The sequence below is a fragment of the Lethenteron reissneri genome, chromosome 23 (assembly GCF_015708825.2).
Source record: "Lethenteron reissneri isolate LAM-NWPU_2019-01 chromosome 23, ASM1570882v1, whole genome shotgun sequence".
Classification (NCBI taxonomy): Eukaryota; Metazoa; Chordata; class Hyperoartia; order Petromyzontiformes; family Petromyzontidae; genus Lethenteron; species Lethenteron reissneri.
In genome coordinates this window covers 3,741,046-3,756,633 of record NC_083801.1, presented here as the reverse complement: position 1 = coordinate 3,756,633, position 15,588 = coordinate 3,741,046, and the positions used below count along the sequence as shown (strand labels likewise).

Here is a 15,588-nt window from a genome sequence, read left to right as displayed (position 1 = left end):
ACAATCTGTTTTCAAACTGATGGGTACGTTCGCCTATTGAAGAGGATGCTAGCTAGAATAACAAATACTGAGGATGTGTCCGTTTTTTCTATGCGAGCAAAGGGGAAGGTCACGAGGTGCGATGCCACCACACGTCACCGTCCCTTCCTTCCTCGCGCTCGACGTAGCAGCTGTGTTCTGACCTCCCAGCGTCTGCTCCTAAAGTATCCCACCATTTGGCTTTATGCCTTTCCTTTGGCCACGAACCTCCGTATCTCCACTCACAATGCCAGTCACGGTGAACTGCCATCCTCCTCCGTTCTCCAACACAGAATTCCACTCATCTCACAATTTCCTTCATTTTCCCGATTGCATCGATAACCAGGTCCAAAGCCAGTCAAGATTTCGTGTGCAGGCACTGGATGACATGAATGAGTACAGGGTAGCAGTGGCATATTGCTGTAATTTGTGAGACGGGGCTGATGTTGGATGACATGGCTTTCGAGGGGGGGGGGGGGAATACACCCCCACCCCCGTCCCCTCCTACCACATTAGCGGCCTGCCTAGGAAACTGTCTTGTCACATTTGAGTTTCTCTCCAACACTTTAATATTCTAACCCGATTACAAATAGTGTTCCATTACTGCTTGGTGGTTCTCGGTGGCTGCACTCGTGGTTCCTCTACAAACTGCGTTTCGCAGTTGAGTTTCCTTTAGTTTCACTGCTGGGAAATGTTCAGCCTTTGACGCTGCTGGCTGGGCCAGGCTGTCGCATACACATTCCAGATGCACTCTGGTAGGCTTGTACGTTACTGAAGGTTTTCTTATGAGACTGTGCAGTCCAAATGTGTTCTATTCCACTGCAGCCGGGCAATGCTTTCGCTTAGGAATCGATTCATAATCAGATGGTCGTGAGTTGTATGTCAATGAAAAGTAGAATCAAACTTTCATTTCTACGAGGTTACGTGGACATGTACTGGTCCCCACCATTGGAATGTAACATTCCAAAACCAGGCTCAAGACATGTCAATGGAGATGAGTCCGACCCAAATGCGAGTTTGAACATGTATGTATGTTGGACTTCTTTAGCACCGTACGTAGCCAACCGTGCTAATCGGAGGTGCAGGGGAAGGGCAACAAACTAAACACAAAAAGCAGTTTTCAAGAAATAGATTTTCCGTCTAGATTTAAAAGGGCATATCTCCAGTGGCTTCCTCATATCGAAGGGAAGAGCATTCCAGATGGCCACAGAAGCGCATCTAAAAGCACACGATGCAGTTACCGTCTTTGTTCAATGGCCAGCCAAAAAGTCCCTGCGAGGATGAAGATACATCGGATTTATTTTTGCTTTTAGGTGGCACATTTTGCAGAATTTAGTGGCTCGCATTATAGTTGAGGCGATTTATGCAGTTTTAGGCTTACTTTTTAATTGGTTCAGTGTATTTCTAATTATTTTTTGATAATATATAAAATATATCATTTATGTGATTAATTGTCGTAGCCATTTTGTGTGAGTATGAAATGTAATCTCAATAGTGCTGTAGGAATTAAAACTGTTGAGTAATGCGGAAATAGGACCAACGTAATTTTTTTCTCAGGTTTTATGCTTTTTATGCAATGCTGTTTACATGAAGTAACACTTGTATTGTAGCCATTCTACACTCAATATCATACATAAAAAAAATGTATGATATTTTTGATTGTCCTATGGCAAAAATTATTGTAAACTTAAATAGTCTGTGTTACTGACAATTATGATTAGTACAATTATGCACCAAAGCAACTTAGCAGCTTGGAATTTGTTCATTAAATTATTAATTGAATATTTTAATTAAAGGATTTCACATGAAACCTTGCATCGGGTTCAACAAAAGCACGATTTTGGTGTGGAATTTATTGAAAGTGGCTTGTGTTGTTCATTTATTCATAGAACGTTATCACACTTTGCGTATTCCGTAAATACCGGGTGGCGTTATCGAGCAAGCTGTTCCCTTTAAGTATCAATCTCTTCACGCTCACACGAGCAATGGGTGGTGCTCATTTCTGTCAGTCGGCAAAGCCGGTCAGGGGAACCAGATATCCTGCAGAGTATTTGTTACATCATTTTTTTTTCTCGTGGCCAAAAATGTGCAGGCTTCTCTCACAGTTCACAAATTACAAAATTGAATATTTCCAGCAATTACAGAATAATTATTACACAAATGCTGGCAAAAAACACGAATTTCAATGCATCTCAAGGGGGTTGAACTGCAAATAATTATAATGCATTGGAATAAAGTTGATGTGAACAAAAATGCATCACTGTACCACTAAACCAACGTTGCTATGTCTCACCTCACCTTTCTCCACAAGTCTCTGCGTGTGTTTTCCGACTGTAAGCGACCTAAAGCTCCAAAGCCTTGACAGTGCTCTCTGAAATCCGGTCAGAATACTGAGCATCGCATCAAGGCCAACTTTACGTGGGATTTATTTCGATTGCTGTTATTCCTCACGTCCCGTGACTGTGGATTTGTTTTATAACCACCTGTTGATAGCACTGACTGTTTGACATCTTTTCCAGCCACTGACCATCACAGTAAGACGAAACATGTATGCAAAGCAGTCATTACAATAAGTGAAGCTTTTGTGAAAGTTGTTTTTACCTACGTGACCTCACTACAATGTTACAGTACCTTTGTAGCTACTAGAGGACACCATCTGTATGTCTGAGTATCAGTCATGTCACCTTGATCTAGCCACTGACCTTAAACTGCGAAAGGTACACGATTTTAAAGTGCTTCAGGAACATCATCAACGTCTGTGACATGCTTTTACTAAAGTTTCATAGCATGTGCATTTATTGAAAATGATCCCTCTTGTGTTTGGCTGAATGAATAGTGACGGTGCAAGTCTACGGCCAGATCAATTAGCCAGGAAATGGCTTCAGTTCATGTTCAGTGACTGAGAGTAATGGGACTGTTCTATAAATACCCGGCACTTGCTGATGAACACAGGTAGATATAATATGCTGTAATTAAGAATACAAAAAGTTTAAAAAATAATCTAATATTTTACCATCATAGTATGCCATCCACATATGTGATAACTTTAAGGCCATGCTATCTAAAGGAGATTATGAGCAGATTCACTCCGTCAGCCTGGCTTCAAACTATGGAAAGAGTTCGCATCTTCCATGTCTTGTGGAGTAGAACAAGACGGTAATTGTACAGCAGTCTAACCTTTTTTTACGAGGGATTATTAACACAATACTACATAGTCTCACCACGTTATCCCAATGCCACAATCGTGATAAGATATTGTGTACAACAGCGCCCAACCTATGCTTCCAAACGTGAAATTGGCACGGCTCAAAAGCTTGTAATACACCCTAACATCGTTCCCAGCCAATGAGTCTGGCTGGAGATAATGCACTTTCAACGTGCCCTCGAGCTGTCGTGTAAATCAGATCTAGCCGATGATACTGGCGCAACTTCACCCCGTTATATCAAGGTCTTAATGCGTACGTGTAATCATAGTCTCACGACAGCACCATCTGTTTGCATCACTCGCGCAGCATTTGGGGGGTGAGTGGGGCGCGAGAGGCATTTTGTTCGCAAACAAATTCGACTCGCCACCTCCCTCCCATCACACCGAGCGGTGGGTGAATAGGGATTAAGAGATGATGGAGGGGGGGGGGGGAATTGCGTCTAGCAGCAGAGACTTAAGAAGCTCACCCGGTGATGAGTGGGACGCCGCTCACAGTTGCGCGGGGATTTTTAAGCGAGAGGATATGTCAAACGCTGTCAATGGGGGAGCACGGATCAGCAGGGATACGAACGCGTCATCTGGTTTAACCTTCTTTGTGTGAACATATGTTTGCCTTACCCTTATAGAATATCCGAATAAAGATTTTGATCGGTGGTGCTGCAGTGCGAAATGAAGCTGATTTCCTGCTCAAATGAGCATTTCTGCTGATGCTCATTGCCTATTTACAGCCCTCAACCGGTGGTGGAAATTCCACATTCCTTTGATAGGGGTTGAGTCTATCCAAAGGATAACTACTGTTGACTGCTGTGTGCCTTGTTCATAGCGTTCATAGCCGGATCAGGGGTTGACTCAGCCCCATCAAACCTTCAGGGGCGAATCAGGACAGGTTGTTTGATGAATAAACCTTCCCCTGTCATGGGACTGTGCAATTTCTACCATTGGCTCAAGGCCAGCAACTTACGTGAGCACTGCCCCAATGCTTGTTTGAGGAGGTAGACACATTGACTTGTCTTGCGCTATACGTAGGAAGACTTTAGTGGGTTTTTTTTGTAACGTACCGGTCACTCAGAACATCACTCATTCATTAATTTGTATGATGTTTAGCCCAGGAAAGCCTCAAGACACTCTTCCAGGATGGTCTTGACAAGCTTCCACATTGGGAGCGATGATCGGCCACGTGTGTCCGCGATTCGATCGTTCGCAGCCTCGATTCCCCAAACTTGGACCCCCGACGCCGGCACACAGCGGTCTCCTCTCTCTTGTGCGAAAGACGTCACGGGATTCTCTTTTTATTTTGTAACGGGGATCCAATTTGCGAAGCGGCACCACGGCGCGTGTCGTTTGAACGGGGCGGCCGCTGGTTATAATCGAACGGCGAACGCCGTCGGCCGCTGGGCCCTCGTCACCACCCCGTCACTTGAGTCACGCACATCGCAGAGGCGTTTCGTTTCTTGTTGTTGTACGGGGGAATTGAATAGTGTCAGAATGAGAAGGAGCCGACTGACCGAAAAGCCCTGTCACGGACTCATCTTTTATCGGGGTTTATCTCTGCCAAGACATATGCTGGTCAGCCGTCGTCCGGCAGAGGTTCCGGAAATTGCACGAAAGCTTCTCCCTCCGTTTGACAATGGTAGCACCATTCGGCGGTGCATTGGAAATAAATGTGAGACAAAGTCTGTGGACAGTGGTTTACTTGCTGTACAACTTCACAAACATTGATGTTTTCAACATGTACAGTATATGAGTCTCATTTTAGATGTAATGTCAATCATAATAGTGAATGATCAGGGTCTGTATATACTATATACACATGTTATGGCATGAATGGTCTCATGATGCAAAAAATATATCCTATATATGAACTCTGTATTATTCAAAAAGTAATAAGTATGAATAGCTATCAGTAAATTTAAATCCAATTGGACAGCTTAATATTTGGCATTTGTTGAAAGCGTGAGCTGTAGGATTTTTTGCCAACGACAATTTATTCTTGACCCCGTGAAAACATTTACTTTTTAAAGCTGCTTTATATGTCACTATCATCATATATTCACATTATTCAGAGAACCCGTAACAATTGACTGTCATTTCCAAATGCAATTGACTTGAACTTATATATTAAATGCGCCATTTATGCAATGCATTCCTAACATTGTGTCTGTCTTATCATTCGTTTCTCTCTCTCTCTCTCTGCCTTTTTATTTGCTCTGACAACTCTTCCTTATCTTCCCTCCCACTCATTCACTTTTCTTTTGACCTGCCCCTCGGGCTTATCATCTCTATTCCTTGAATGCCTTTCACACCCTCTCTATTTCACTTCAATAACCCTCCTCCCACATTCAACGCCCCTCTGTGAATGTCAATCCGTTGCACCCTCTCTGCCATTTCCTCTCTCTTCTGTCTGCTTTTCCCCATCTCATTCTCTCCCCTCTCATTTCCGTGCTCTCTCTCTCTCTTGTTTTTCAACTCTCTGCCCATTATAATGGATCCTGCTGCTGCCACAGTTGGGCCACTGATTGGCCGTTACTGTGGCAACAAATCACCAGGGGAGATAAAGTCTGTGTCTGGGATTCTCTCCGTCACCTTTAACACGGATGGCGGCATCGCCAAGGATGGCTTCTCTGCAACATACAGGATGATTCAACGCAAGATCATTGAAAGTAAGTCCCTGATATTTGACATTTAATTCCCCCTCCGAACTTTGCACGGTGAACTATGTGTAAGAAAACCATGACGAGAAAGCAAGTGCAGTTTAATTTATAACAACATCATTAACTTTAATTTTAATTCATTGTTTTATTGTATGATTTATGTTATGTTAATTCTGCAAAATTGTAAATGCATAAATACTGTATATATTTTAGATCAAAGTACCGACAGTGCTTGCTTTGTTTTTGTTTACCCATCATCACTGCATCTTTATTCGTATTCAATACACTAACATGTGCATATGTTGCTTCTACCTGATTTTACAAAGGGTGTATGCAAAGTGTAACGATGTAGATTTTAAGCTTTCGTGACTGCAAGGATTAATATTCTTAGGTTTTTTCGGTAAAGTCACGTAGAAAAAAAATTAAAATTAATAAAAGTAAAATAAAAAATAAAATAAAAATCACGACGTTTCGGAGGCAACACAAGCCTCCGTCTTCAGCTGGAACCGTCACAGCACGATAGCTGTATCAAGTAAGAGAAATTCCAAGAAAACAGTCCTTGTATATATACTGGTTGAGGGTGGGAGGAGCCAAGGTAGGCCCTGAATATTCTTATTGTGAGGTTCGGTGCGGCTGAAGCACGCTGTTAGGAATGAGTCTTTGTTGTGTAGACTGGTTGAAAAGAGTTGTTAAGGTGAGGCTGATGTAAAGGTGCGTGTAAATGGGACTGAGCCTTTTGTTATGTAGAGGTGGTGAGGCTGAAACCGCTGCCAGGAATGAGTCTTTGTTGTGTAGACTGGTTGAATGGGAGGTTCTAAGAGTTGTTAAGGTGTGGCTGATGTAAAGGTGCGGCTGCTGTGAATGGCACTGAGCCTTTGTTATGTAGATGAAACAGCACTTTTGTTACGTTGCTGGGATTAATTCTAGATTTGCCAAATATGTGTGGTAAAACTTAAAGTAGGAAAACCAGTGTGTGAAAAAGAAGAAGAAACTATACGGTAACTGAAGAATAGTGCCTGTCAAATAAGATGGTCCAAATATGTGTAGTTAAATCTTTTTTGCATGGTTAATAACATCTTTCCAACGATTACTAAGTTTGTACCCATCATCACGGTGGAAATTATGTCTGTGTTTGTATATTTGGATGGCTTCATGTACAAACCTTTGATGGTAGCCAGGAGGTTAGCAGAGCACTTTGGTCTCGGAAAAGACAATTTCATGAGAGCCCACAGCGTTGTAGCAATGATCGGCAACGGCGGAAGAATCAGTTTTATTGTGTTTCAGATCTGACTTGTGCTCGCGGACACGCTCAGAGATATGACGTTTCGTTTCTCCAATGTAGCAATCACCACAACTGCAACTTAATTTGTAGACTCCAGGGTATTTTAAGTCAGTTTATTTTATTTTTATTTTACTTTTATTAATTTTAATTTTAATGTTTTACCTACGTGACTTTACCGAAAGAAACCTAAGAATATGTAACGATGTAGACAATATAGGTTGTTCGTATCTATCCCAGGTGTACAAACCTAATATATTCCCGCAGTTAAATTGTTTCTTTAAATAGGAAAATGGCGGCCATTTTTAGAAATCTATTTTTTATTGCGCAGATCGTCATCTCGAGACCTTAATGGTGTAATCATGAACTAACAACAACAACAACAACGTTGTTAGATCATTATTACTTGGCCGAAGTCCAAGCTCCCATGATGCGTGCATACCGCATGCAGCGCTTGGCTAGCGGGTCACTCAGTTTTGTTTTCCTTCAGACTCGGGCGGCGCTAGAAACCTATTAAGGCTGGCATCAGCAGGGCTCCCTCAAAGGGAGTCAGATGGGGCGGCTGCAGATAATCCTGTGGGGTGCGACCACCCACGGCTCGGTGTTTGGGAGGCTTCCGAGGAAAGTTTCGTCTATATACAAATGTTTTTTTGGGTTAGATCACGTAAGTGTAAATGTGTTCATCTTCTTGGTTCTTTCGGTAAAGTCACGTAGAAGGGAAATAATAAAATAATAAAATTTAAACATAAGAAAATAATTCTCACGACGTTTCGGCCACACCGCAAGCAGCCGTCCTCAGGTGAAGAATGAAACACCACCAAGCTTGGAGCGTATATTTAAGCTGGGTTGGAGGGGTGAAGAAGAGCTTAAAGTTTTATGGAATCCCACCCCGTAGTGGCGGTTAAATTTCGATTTAAAGCTTTCGTGACTGCAGGGATTCATCTTCTTGGTTCTTTCGGTAAAGTCACGTAGAAGGGAAATAATACAAAAAAAACTGTAACCGCCACTTCTTGGTGGGATTCCATAAAACTTTAAGCTCTTCTTCCCCCCTCCAACCCATCTTAAATATTGGTGGTGTTTCATTCTTCACCTGAGGACGGCTGCTTGCGGTGTGGCCGAAACGTCGTGAGAATTATTTTATTGTTTTATTTTTTTATTTCCCTTCTACGTGACTTTACCAAAAGAACCAAGAAGATGAATCCCTGCAGTCACGAAAGCTTTAAATCGAAATGTAAATGTGTTGTTAACCCACCACTAGCCGACACAGCCAACCAGAAAGGTCTGTCACGTGAACAAAACGTGCCAATTAGTTACTACTTCAGCCCACCGGTGTGCTAGAGAGTAAATCTACATCATAATCCACGGAGATTTTGCCAGAATTATGGCAAAATCGCCCGATGATGCCGGATGTAATTACCAACGATACGTCATGGTATTCAAATTGTAAACACACCGGTAGGCTGAAATAGTAAGTAATTGGAACGTTTCTTTTTTACATGACAAACCTTACTGGTTGGCTGTGTCGGGTGATGCGGGTTGACAACACACACCGATACTTACGCGATTATAACCCAAAAACCTGTATTATGAATAATATTTGTCGCGAAAGCCTCTGTGTCAAACTGAACGTTTAGTCGTTGGTGCTCTCGAACGTTTACGCGATTGGCCCCAGAGGATCTCTCCTCCAATGATACATTGCACAATATAATCAACAACGTCGTCGTCGTCGTGGAGAACATCAAAGTAACAAAGTGGTTAAGTGGGAAAACACGTCACTTTCGCATATATATATATCTCTCTGGCATGAAGTGGGGTTTTTGTTTTGCTTACACAACCGTCAGCCCCCACGGCCTTCTGGGAGTGCATAGCTTCAGCAGCATTGATTCCAAGGAAGCAAATATACACATCACCAAATATAATTTCCAGCAATGAAAACAAAGTAGCCTTCATCATACTCGCACGTGGTATTTTGGGAGTTTTTTTATTATCAAAAACTAAAATAAATACGAGTACCAACACTGGCTGCTACAGTATTCTGCAGCAGCCAGATAGCAAAGCTTTAAAAATATTTAGCCGCTGTGCTTTTTATGACCTTTATATGTTCACGAGGAATATGAAATACATATTAAAATGTATATTTAATTGGTGCTTTAACCTTTGTGGGAGAGAGTAGAGTTGTGACATTTCTATTTGAGATTTGTAATATAGATGGCAGAAAACCTCAGGACTACCTTTAATGAGATCTACGGTTGGTCCAAAAGAGCAGAAGTAGTGCTGAGATTTTTTATATTAAAGTCACTGACAATATTGAAAGCCAGCATTTTCTAGGGACATTCTGCTAGACGTTGCTGCATACAGAATTGCTATTTTTTGTGTTTTAATAATGTACATTCAATCGTAAATCCGTTGTGGTTTTATATAAGAGAGGTATTAAAGCGGCCTAATCGTTCTGACGTATCAGCCTAGATTGCGTAGATTAAATGTTGGCCAAAATATCTTAAAGTTCAGCAGTTTGAATATATCACATACCCGGTCAAAGTGTAAATGTGCATGGAAATTCATGCGCTATTCAGTATTTATAAAGCAGTGGTGCAGTGGTAAACCCACTGCTTTTAGCCCAGTGACCTGAGTTTGATTACCAGTCAGTGCTAACTTCGGTGGTGAATAATTGATTAACACCTTCCACTTCTACCAGTACTGACCAAGGTGGTGAAGTATCTCAACACCCCCTGCTGCCCCATGAATGCCAATTGTACGTGGGGCACCTCACTCACCAGTGGGCTTACAAAAGCCTCGAATGCTATATATGTATGTTTGAATTTATGTATGCAAATAATGATCATGTCACGTCATATACTTTCCTGCTCAAATGGTTTGCATGCAAGGCTCCCTCCCTTTGTAGGTCACCCCACTGTCACTCACCCAACAGTTATATTGCAGCACGAGAGGCCACCCCACCGTAGGACTGGAATGCCGTATGCAGTAGAACCCCACTTAACGACGGTAATTGGTTCCACGGAACCTGTCGTTAAGTGATTTGATGGTTAAGCGAGCATGGGAAACACACGTCAAAGGCTTCATTCGTTCGGATAGCACCGAAAGTTACCCTTTTTCACCCAAAAAACGTACTTTGTGATATTGAAATAATTGATTTAATACATAAAGATAATAACAACATCATAAACACATATCATTAAAATTAACATGGTTAATCAATGTCAATTAATATTTACTGTACCTACAACAGCCCGTCGTTAACAGGGGAATGGTCTGTAAGTGAACACATTGGGCTCTATGGAGGCACTACACTATTATCCACTACACTATACACTACACTACTTTACACTACACTATACACTACACTACTATACACTCCACTACTATACACTACACTATACACTACACTACTATACACTACACTATACACTACACTATACACTACACTACTATACACTACACTACTATACACTACACTATACACGACACTATACACTACACATTGGGCTCTATGGAGGCCCGTCGTTAAGCGATTAGTCGTTAACAGGGGTGGTCGTTAGGAGAGGTTCTACTTTATTGACTGTTTTGTTCATTCGATATTTACTGCATGTGCTGAACAACTCGGGGTCACTGGATCTACACAACTGAGATATTAATGTGTACCAACAGAAGTTGCCTCACATTGCTATTGTAGCCGTGCAATTATTCATTACGGTTGAATTATTTCGAACAATTTAGCTCTTTAATATTTTAAGCATATGCAAGGACAAATGCGTTGGTGCTTGCCATCATTGTGACGAGTGTAAAACGAATGTTTTTAAAAAAATTCATTCGTAACTCCCCTATCTACCTGTCAATTCAGTCATCTGCGTTTCGTGTGGTCACTGTCGCGTTGGTTTGCGTACGCCACGGTGCATTCGAGTCACACTTATTTCCCGTGACCACGTGCATCTAGCGGTGAAGTGCAACCAGCCACTGGGAATGGAGTCTCTGGAAATACGAGATGAGCAGATCACAGCTTCCTCAATGTACCCCAACAAAGAGTGGCAGCCCAAACAGGCTCGGCTCAACAACCCCATCCACGCATGGACGCCGGCAGCAGACTCCAACAAGGAGTGGATACAGGTTTGGTGTTACACGTCTGCAGAGCACACACTGCACTCTGCCTGCAGTAACAAAACAAAACCGTCACTTGGTATTGATTTAAAGCTTTCGTGACTGCAGGCATTCATCTTCTTGGTTCTTTCGATAAAGTCACGTAGAAGGAAAATAATAAAATAATAAAAATTAAACATAATAAAATACAATTCTCACGACGTTTCAGCCACAACGCAAGCAGCCGTCCTCAGGTGAAGAACAGGTCTGTCGGGAAGACACCATTCAGACGCTGTCTTCCCGACAGACCTGTTCTTCACCTGAGGACAGCTGCTTGCATTGTGGCCGAAACGTCGTGAGAATTGTTTTATTATTTTTATTATTTTATTATTTCCCTTCTACTTGACTTTACCGAAAGAACCAACAAGAAGTCACTTGGTAGTTTCAAACTCCGAACGTGTGGAGGGCAGTGAGAATTCAACGTTCCGTGTGTGTGGGGAGGGGGTGTTTAAGTACTTGGAGACCTCGACTCAGACGCACAATAGCCTTCACTTATAGGTCCCCAAACGCCGGGCAGTTTCTCACACCGTGTATTTGTGTGTCTTTTTACTAGCAAAACACGCTAAAGACGCCCTACATGTCATTCAGGCCATTAGGCTCTTTGCAGAAGCACTCTTAAGGCCATCTTAAGAAAAAAACCTTGACCCCCAGATACTGATTTCAGTGGGGCAGTCAAAACCTTTAAAGCCTTCTCTCTAATGTCCCAAATGCAAGGATTAGTTTCACACACATCACTTACCTAATTCCTCCTTACTCGGCTCCTGGTCACATTCCGAATGGTCAAAAATAAGCTGAAAGTAAAATATCTTCCTCCGCTGAACCACAACTATTTTGGAGAAAGTGTGCATTTTAAGTACCGTTGGTGGGGAATAATTAAATAAAAATGTGCACATTTACCGCATTGGAAACCTTAGTATAGACATCGCTTGTGTAAAGCAATGAGTTTAGTTAAGAAAAATAAAGTTTAGGTTCTGTGTAATTTATAAGGCACTGGTAATGAGCTATCACACAGCACATATTGCCGTAAAATGTGCAGCACTTTTTTTTTACACTTTTTTCTTTTTTAAATTGTCAGCTTAGTCTAATTTGGCAAAAAATTTATTTCATAGTCTTATTAATGCTGTAGTGTGTAAATTGTAGGCAGTAAACGTTATTACCTGGACCACAGCCAATTGCTCAACAAGGAAGAGACATATGCTTGGGAGAAGATTAGCTTTAACTTTGCAAAATAAGAAAATACAATGCAGTATATAAACTTTCTAAATGAAACGTATAATGCGAGGAGCATTCCGGAAATTTGAGAAACAGCATTGAAGGCATTCAAAGTACACAAAAATGTATAATTAATTAGCTTTGTCTTCACTTAATTTGGAAACATTCATTTAGAGTATGTGTCTGCTATATATTTCCACGTGATAAGCCACTTCGTTACGCTATCATTTGTGGCCAGGTTATTTCTGAAAAAGAGCTACAGTATGTAGCTCAGTGGGCCTTACCTGGTGAAATAAAAATAAGAGCTTAGTTTAATTATGCAAATTCCAGCTTTGAAATTAATGATTTAAAAAGGTGCATGCTTAGAGTGGCGAAAGGGGCCTGCTGAAGGGACTTCAGAACCAATTCCATGATATTTACAGACAATTCTCAGACTCAGGGTGGTCCACTCATCAGAATGATAGTTCTGATTGAACATTACTGGATGTCTGTGAAACCTACTAGACATGTGTGAAAAGAGCTTCATATCTCATCGGATTCCTCCAGTCTAAATAATATTCTGATTGTTCAGCTCAACTCGATACAACTCTTAAAACACAGTTAAAATATATTGGGAGGAAATATATATATAGAAATAAAGTAAAAACAACACGAGTGACATTTAATGCAACAACTTTAAATGCAACGAATGTGATAATGCGCATGTGCTTATAGAGATTACGTTTGTCTGTTTTTTTGTATGAAGACTGCCATGTGCAAAGATAACATTTCATTTTTAACTCATCTATTTAAATTCGTGTTTTCAACCCAGTGAACTCTCCTCTTTGTTATCTCAATAGGCTGATCTAGGCTACCTGAAAATCCTGAGTGGAATCGCGACACAGGGCGCCATCTCAAAGGACTCCAAGAAGAGCTACTACGTGACATCATACAAGATGGAAGTCAGCAGCAATGGAGACGATTGGATGATGTTGAAAGAGGGAAGGATGCCCAAGGTACGCAAAGTTTCACACTTCACCGAGCCACATTGTAACAAACCGTTTCTTTTGAAATCTGCTTGCATGATTAAGGCATCTGTCCTTTCATTAACCATAATAATATTAAGAAACTAAAAATACTGAATCATATTCTTAGGTTTTTTCGGTAAAGTCACGTAGGTAAAAAACATTAAAAGTAAAATAAAATAAACGGAGTGGTAGCTTCTGCAATCTCTCATTTACTTGATACAGCTGTCGTGGCTGTGACGGTACCACCTGAAGACGGAAGCTGGTGTTGCCTTCGAAACGTCGTGATTTTTATTTTATTTTACTTTTTAATGTTTTTTACCTAAGTGACTTTACCGAATAAACCTAAGAATATGAATCTTTGCAGTCACTAAAGCTTCAAATCTAGAATTAAAAATACTGAACTCTTTTTTTTACCAGGTAAGGCCCACTGAGCTATATAGCCCCTTTTCAGAAGCGAACTGGCTATCAAATGATAGCTCAACGAAATACCTTGTCATCACGTAGAAATTTGTAGTGCATGTTTATAAATGTGGAGGGTAAAACCGGAGGACCCGGTGAAAAATCCACGCGACCATGGGGAGAACATGTAAACTCCAAATATACAGGCGTCAGGGTTGGGATCGAACCCACGACCTCCTGTATACCAGGCGAGGGAGTTAACATCTCGCCATTATTTACAGTCTTATGTAAATCCACTGCTCAATGAAGGCATCTCCATGTCATGCCACCTATGGGGAGTTCTGCGCATACGATATTTCATCGCACTCTTCAGTGAATTTTGGTTAAGGGGTGGTGCAGGCCCAGTTCAAATATCAGTCACTACTGACGTTAGCCATGGCCGGGAATCAAACTCAGGTATTCGGGTTAATCGCACAATGCTCTAGCCACTGCTCCACTGATCCCCCCTGCTTACGTATGCTATGCTTACATATATGATCAAGTATAAGTACATGTATGTGGGATCTTAGACATGCACTACCACTAAATAATGAATCTTATTCGTATCTCAATTTAAACTATAAAACTTTTTTTTATGTTACCAGGTAAGTCCCATTGAGCTATATAGCTCTTTTTCAGAAACGACCTGACTACAAATGACATCTCAACGAAGCGGCTTATCGGGTGGAAATTTCTAGCAGCCAAATACTCTAAACGCATGTCACTAAATGTGGAGGGTAAAACCAGAGGACCCAGAGGAAAATCAACGTGACCACGGGGAGAACGTGCAGACTCCAACCAGAGTAACTACACCCAGGGCCTTACCCTCCACAGGTCTTCTCGGCCAACTCGGACGCATCCTCGCTGGTGGAGAACAAATTCCCGGAGCCTGTGCTGACGCGGTTCGTGCGCGTGAGGCCCCGGAGCTGGGAGAATGGCATCGCCCTCCGCTTTGAGCTGTACGGATGTCACATCTCCGGTAAGTTGCCCGTGCTGGATAATCACGGCATGCCCTGCTGCTTACCACACCGTGCCATGCCACAGCACATCACACATCCTGACGTACGTACCACGACCGTTCTTTGCGTCGGTCGACTGCTGGCTGATGGGCTTTCTACGCCTTGAGGGACGTGAGGGATATTTGACCACATGCCACCCGTGCTGGTCAATGAGAGTTGAAGGTTTGGGAGAGTGGAGAACAATGGCGTTTGCTGCGCTGCCCTCTAGTGCCCAGAACACCTGCTGTTACAACTGTTTTCTGTGCATGACATTCACCCGTCACGTGGGCTCAAGGCTGATTAACTTATATCTGACGAGATCGAGTGATTGAGTTGAGCGTAGGCAATGCTACATCACGTCACAATGCTGTATTACCTGCCAGCCTGGGAGAAAGGCTGGCGCAGTGGTAAAGCTTGCGCCTCACAGAAAGAAGGACCTGGGTTTGATTCCTGACTCGGCCAACTTTCTGAGTGGAGTTTACGCGTTTACCCCTGTTCTGCATGGGTTTCCTCCAGGTTCTCTAGTTCTCTCCCATAGCTAATACACATGCAGTGTAATTGGTGTTGGCCTAACATCCCCCAACGTAGCAGAACCCACGTGAAAAATAGATCTTCGGAATCATGGATT

At 42.1% G+C, this 15,588-nt stretch overlaps 1 protein-coding gene across 2 annotated transcripts in view; it reads left to right on the top strand.

Annotated features, from left to right (window-relative positions):
- Positions 1 to 15,588, top strand: part of LOC133345859 (neuropilin-2-like) — a 149,015-nt gene that overhangs the window by 58,104 nt on the left and 75,323 nt on the right. For both annotated transcript variants that reach the window (XM_061556903.1, XM_061556902.1), the window contains exons 5-8: positions 5,728 to 5,883; positions 11,106 to 11,275; positions 13,357 to 13,512; positions 14,797 to 14,941. In XM_061556903.1, coding sequence (XP_061412887.1) covers positions 5,728 to 5,883; positions 11,106 to 11,275; positions 13,357 to 13,512; positions 14,797 to 14,941 — 627 coding nt within the window. The remainder of the gene's footprint in view (positions 1 to 5,727; positions 5,884 to 11,105; positions 11,276 to 13,356; positions 13,513 to 14,796; positions 14,942 to 15,588) is intronic.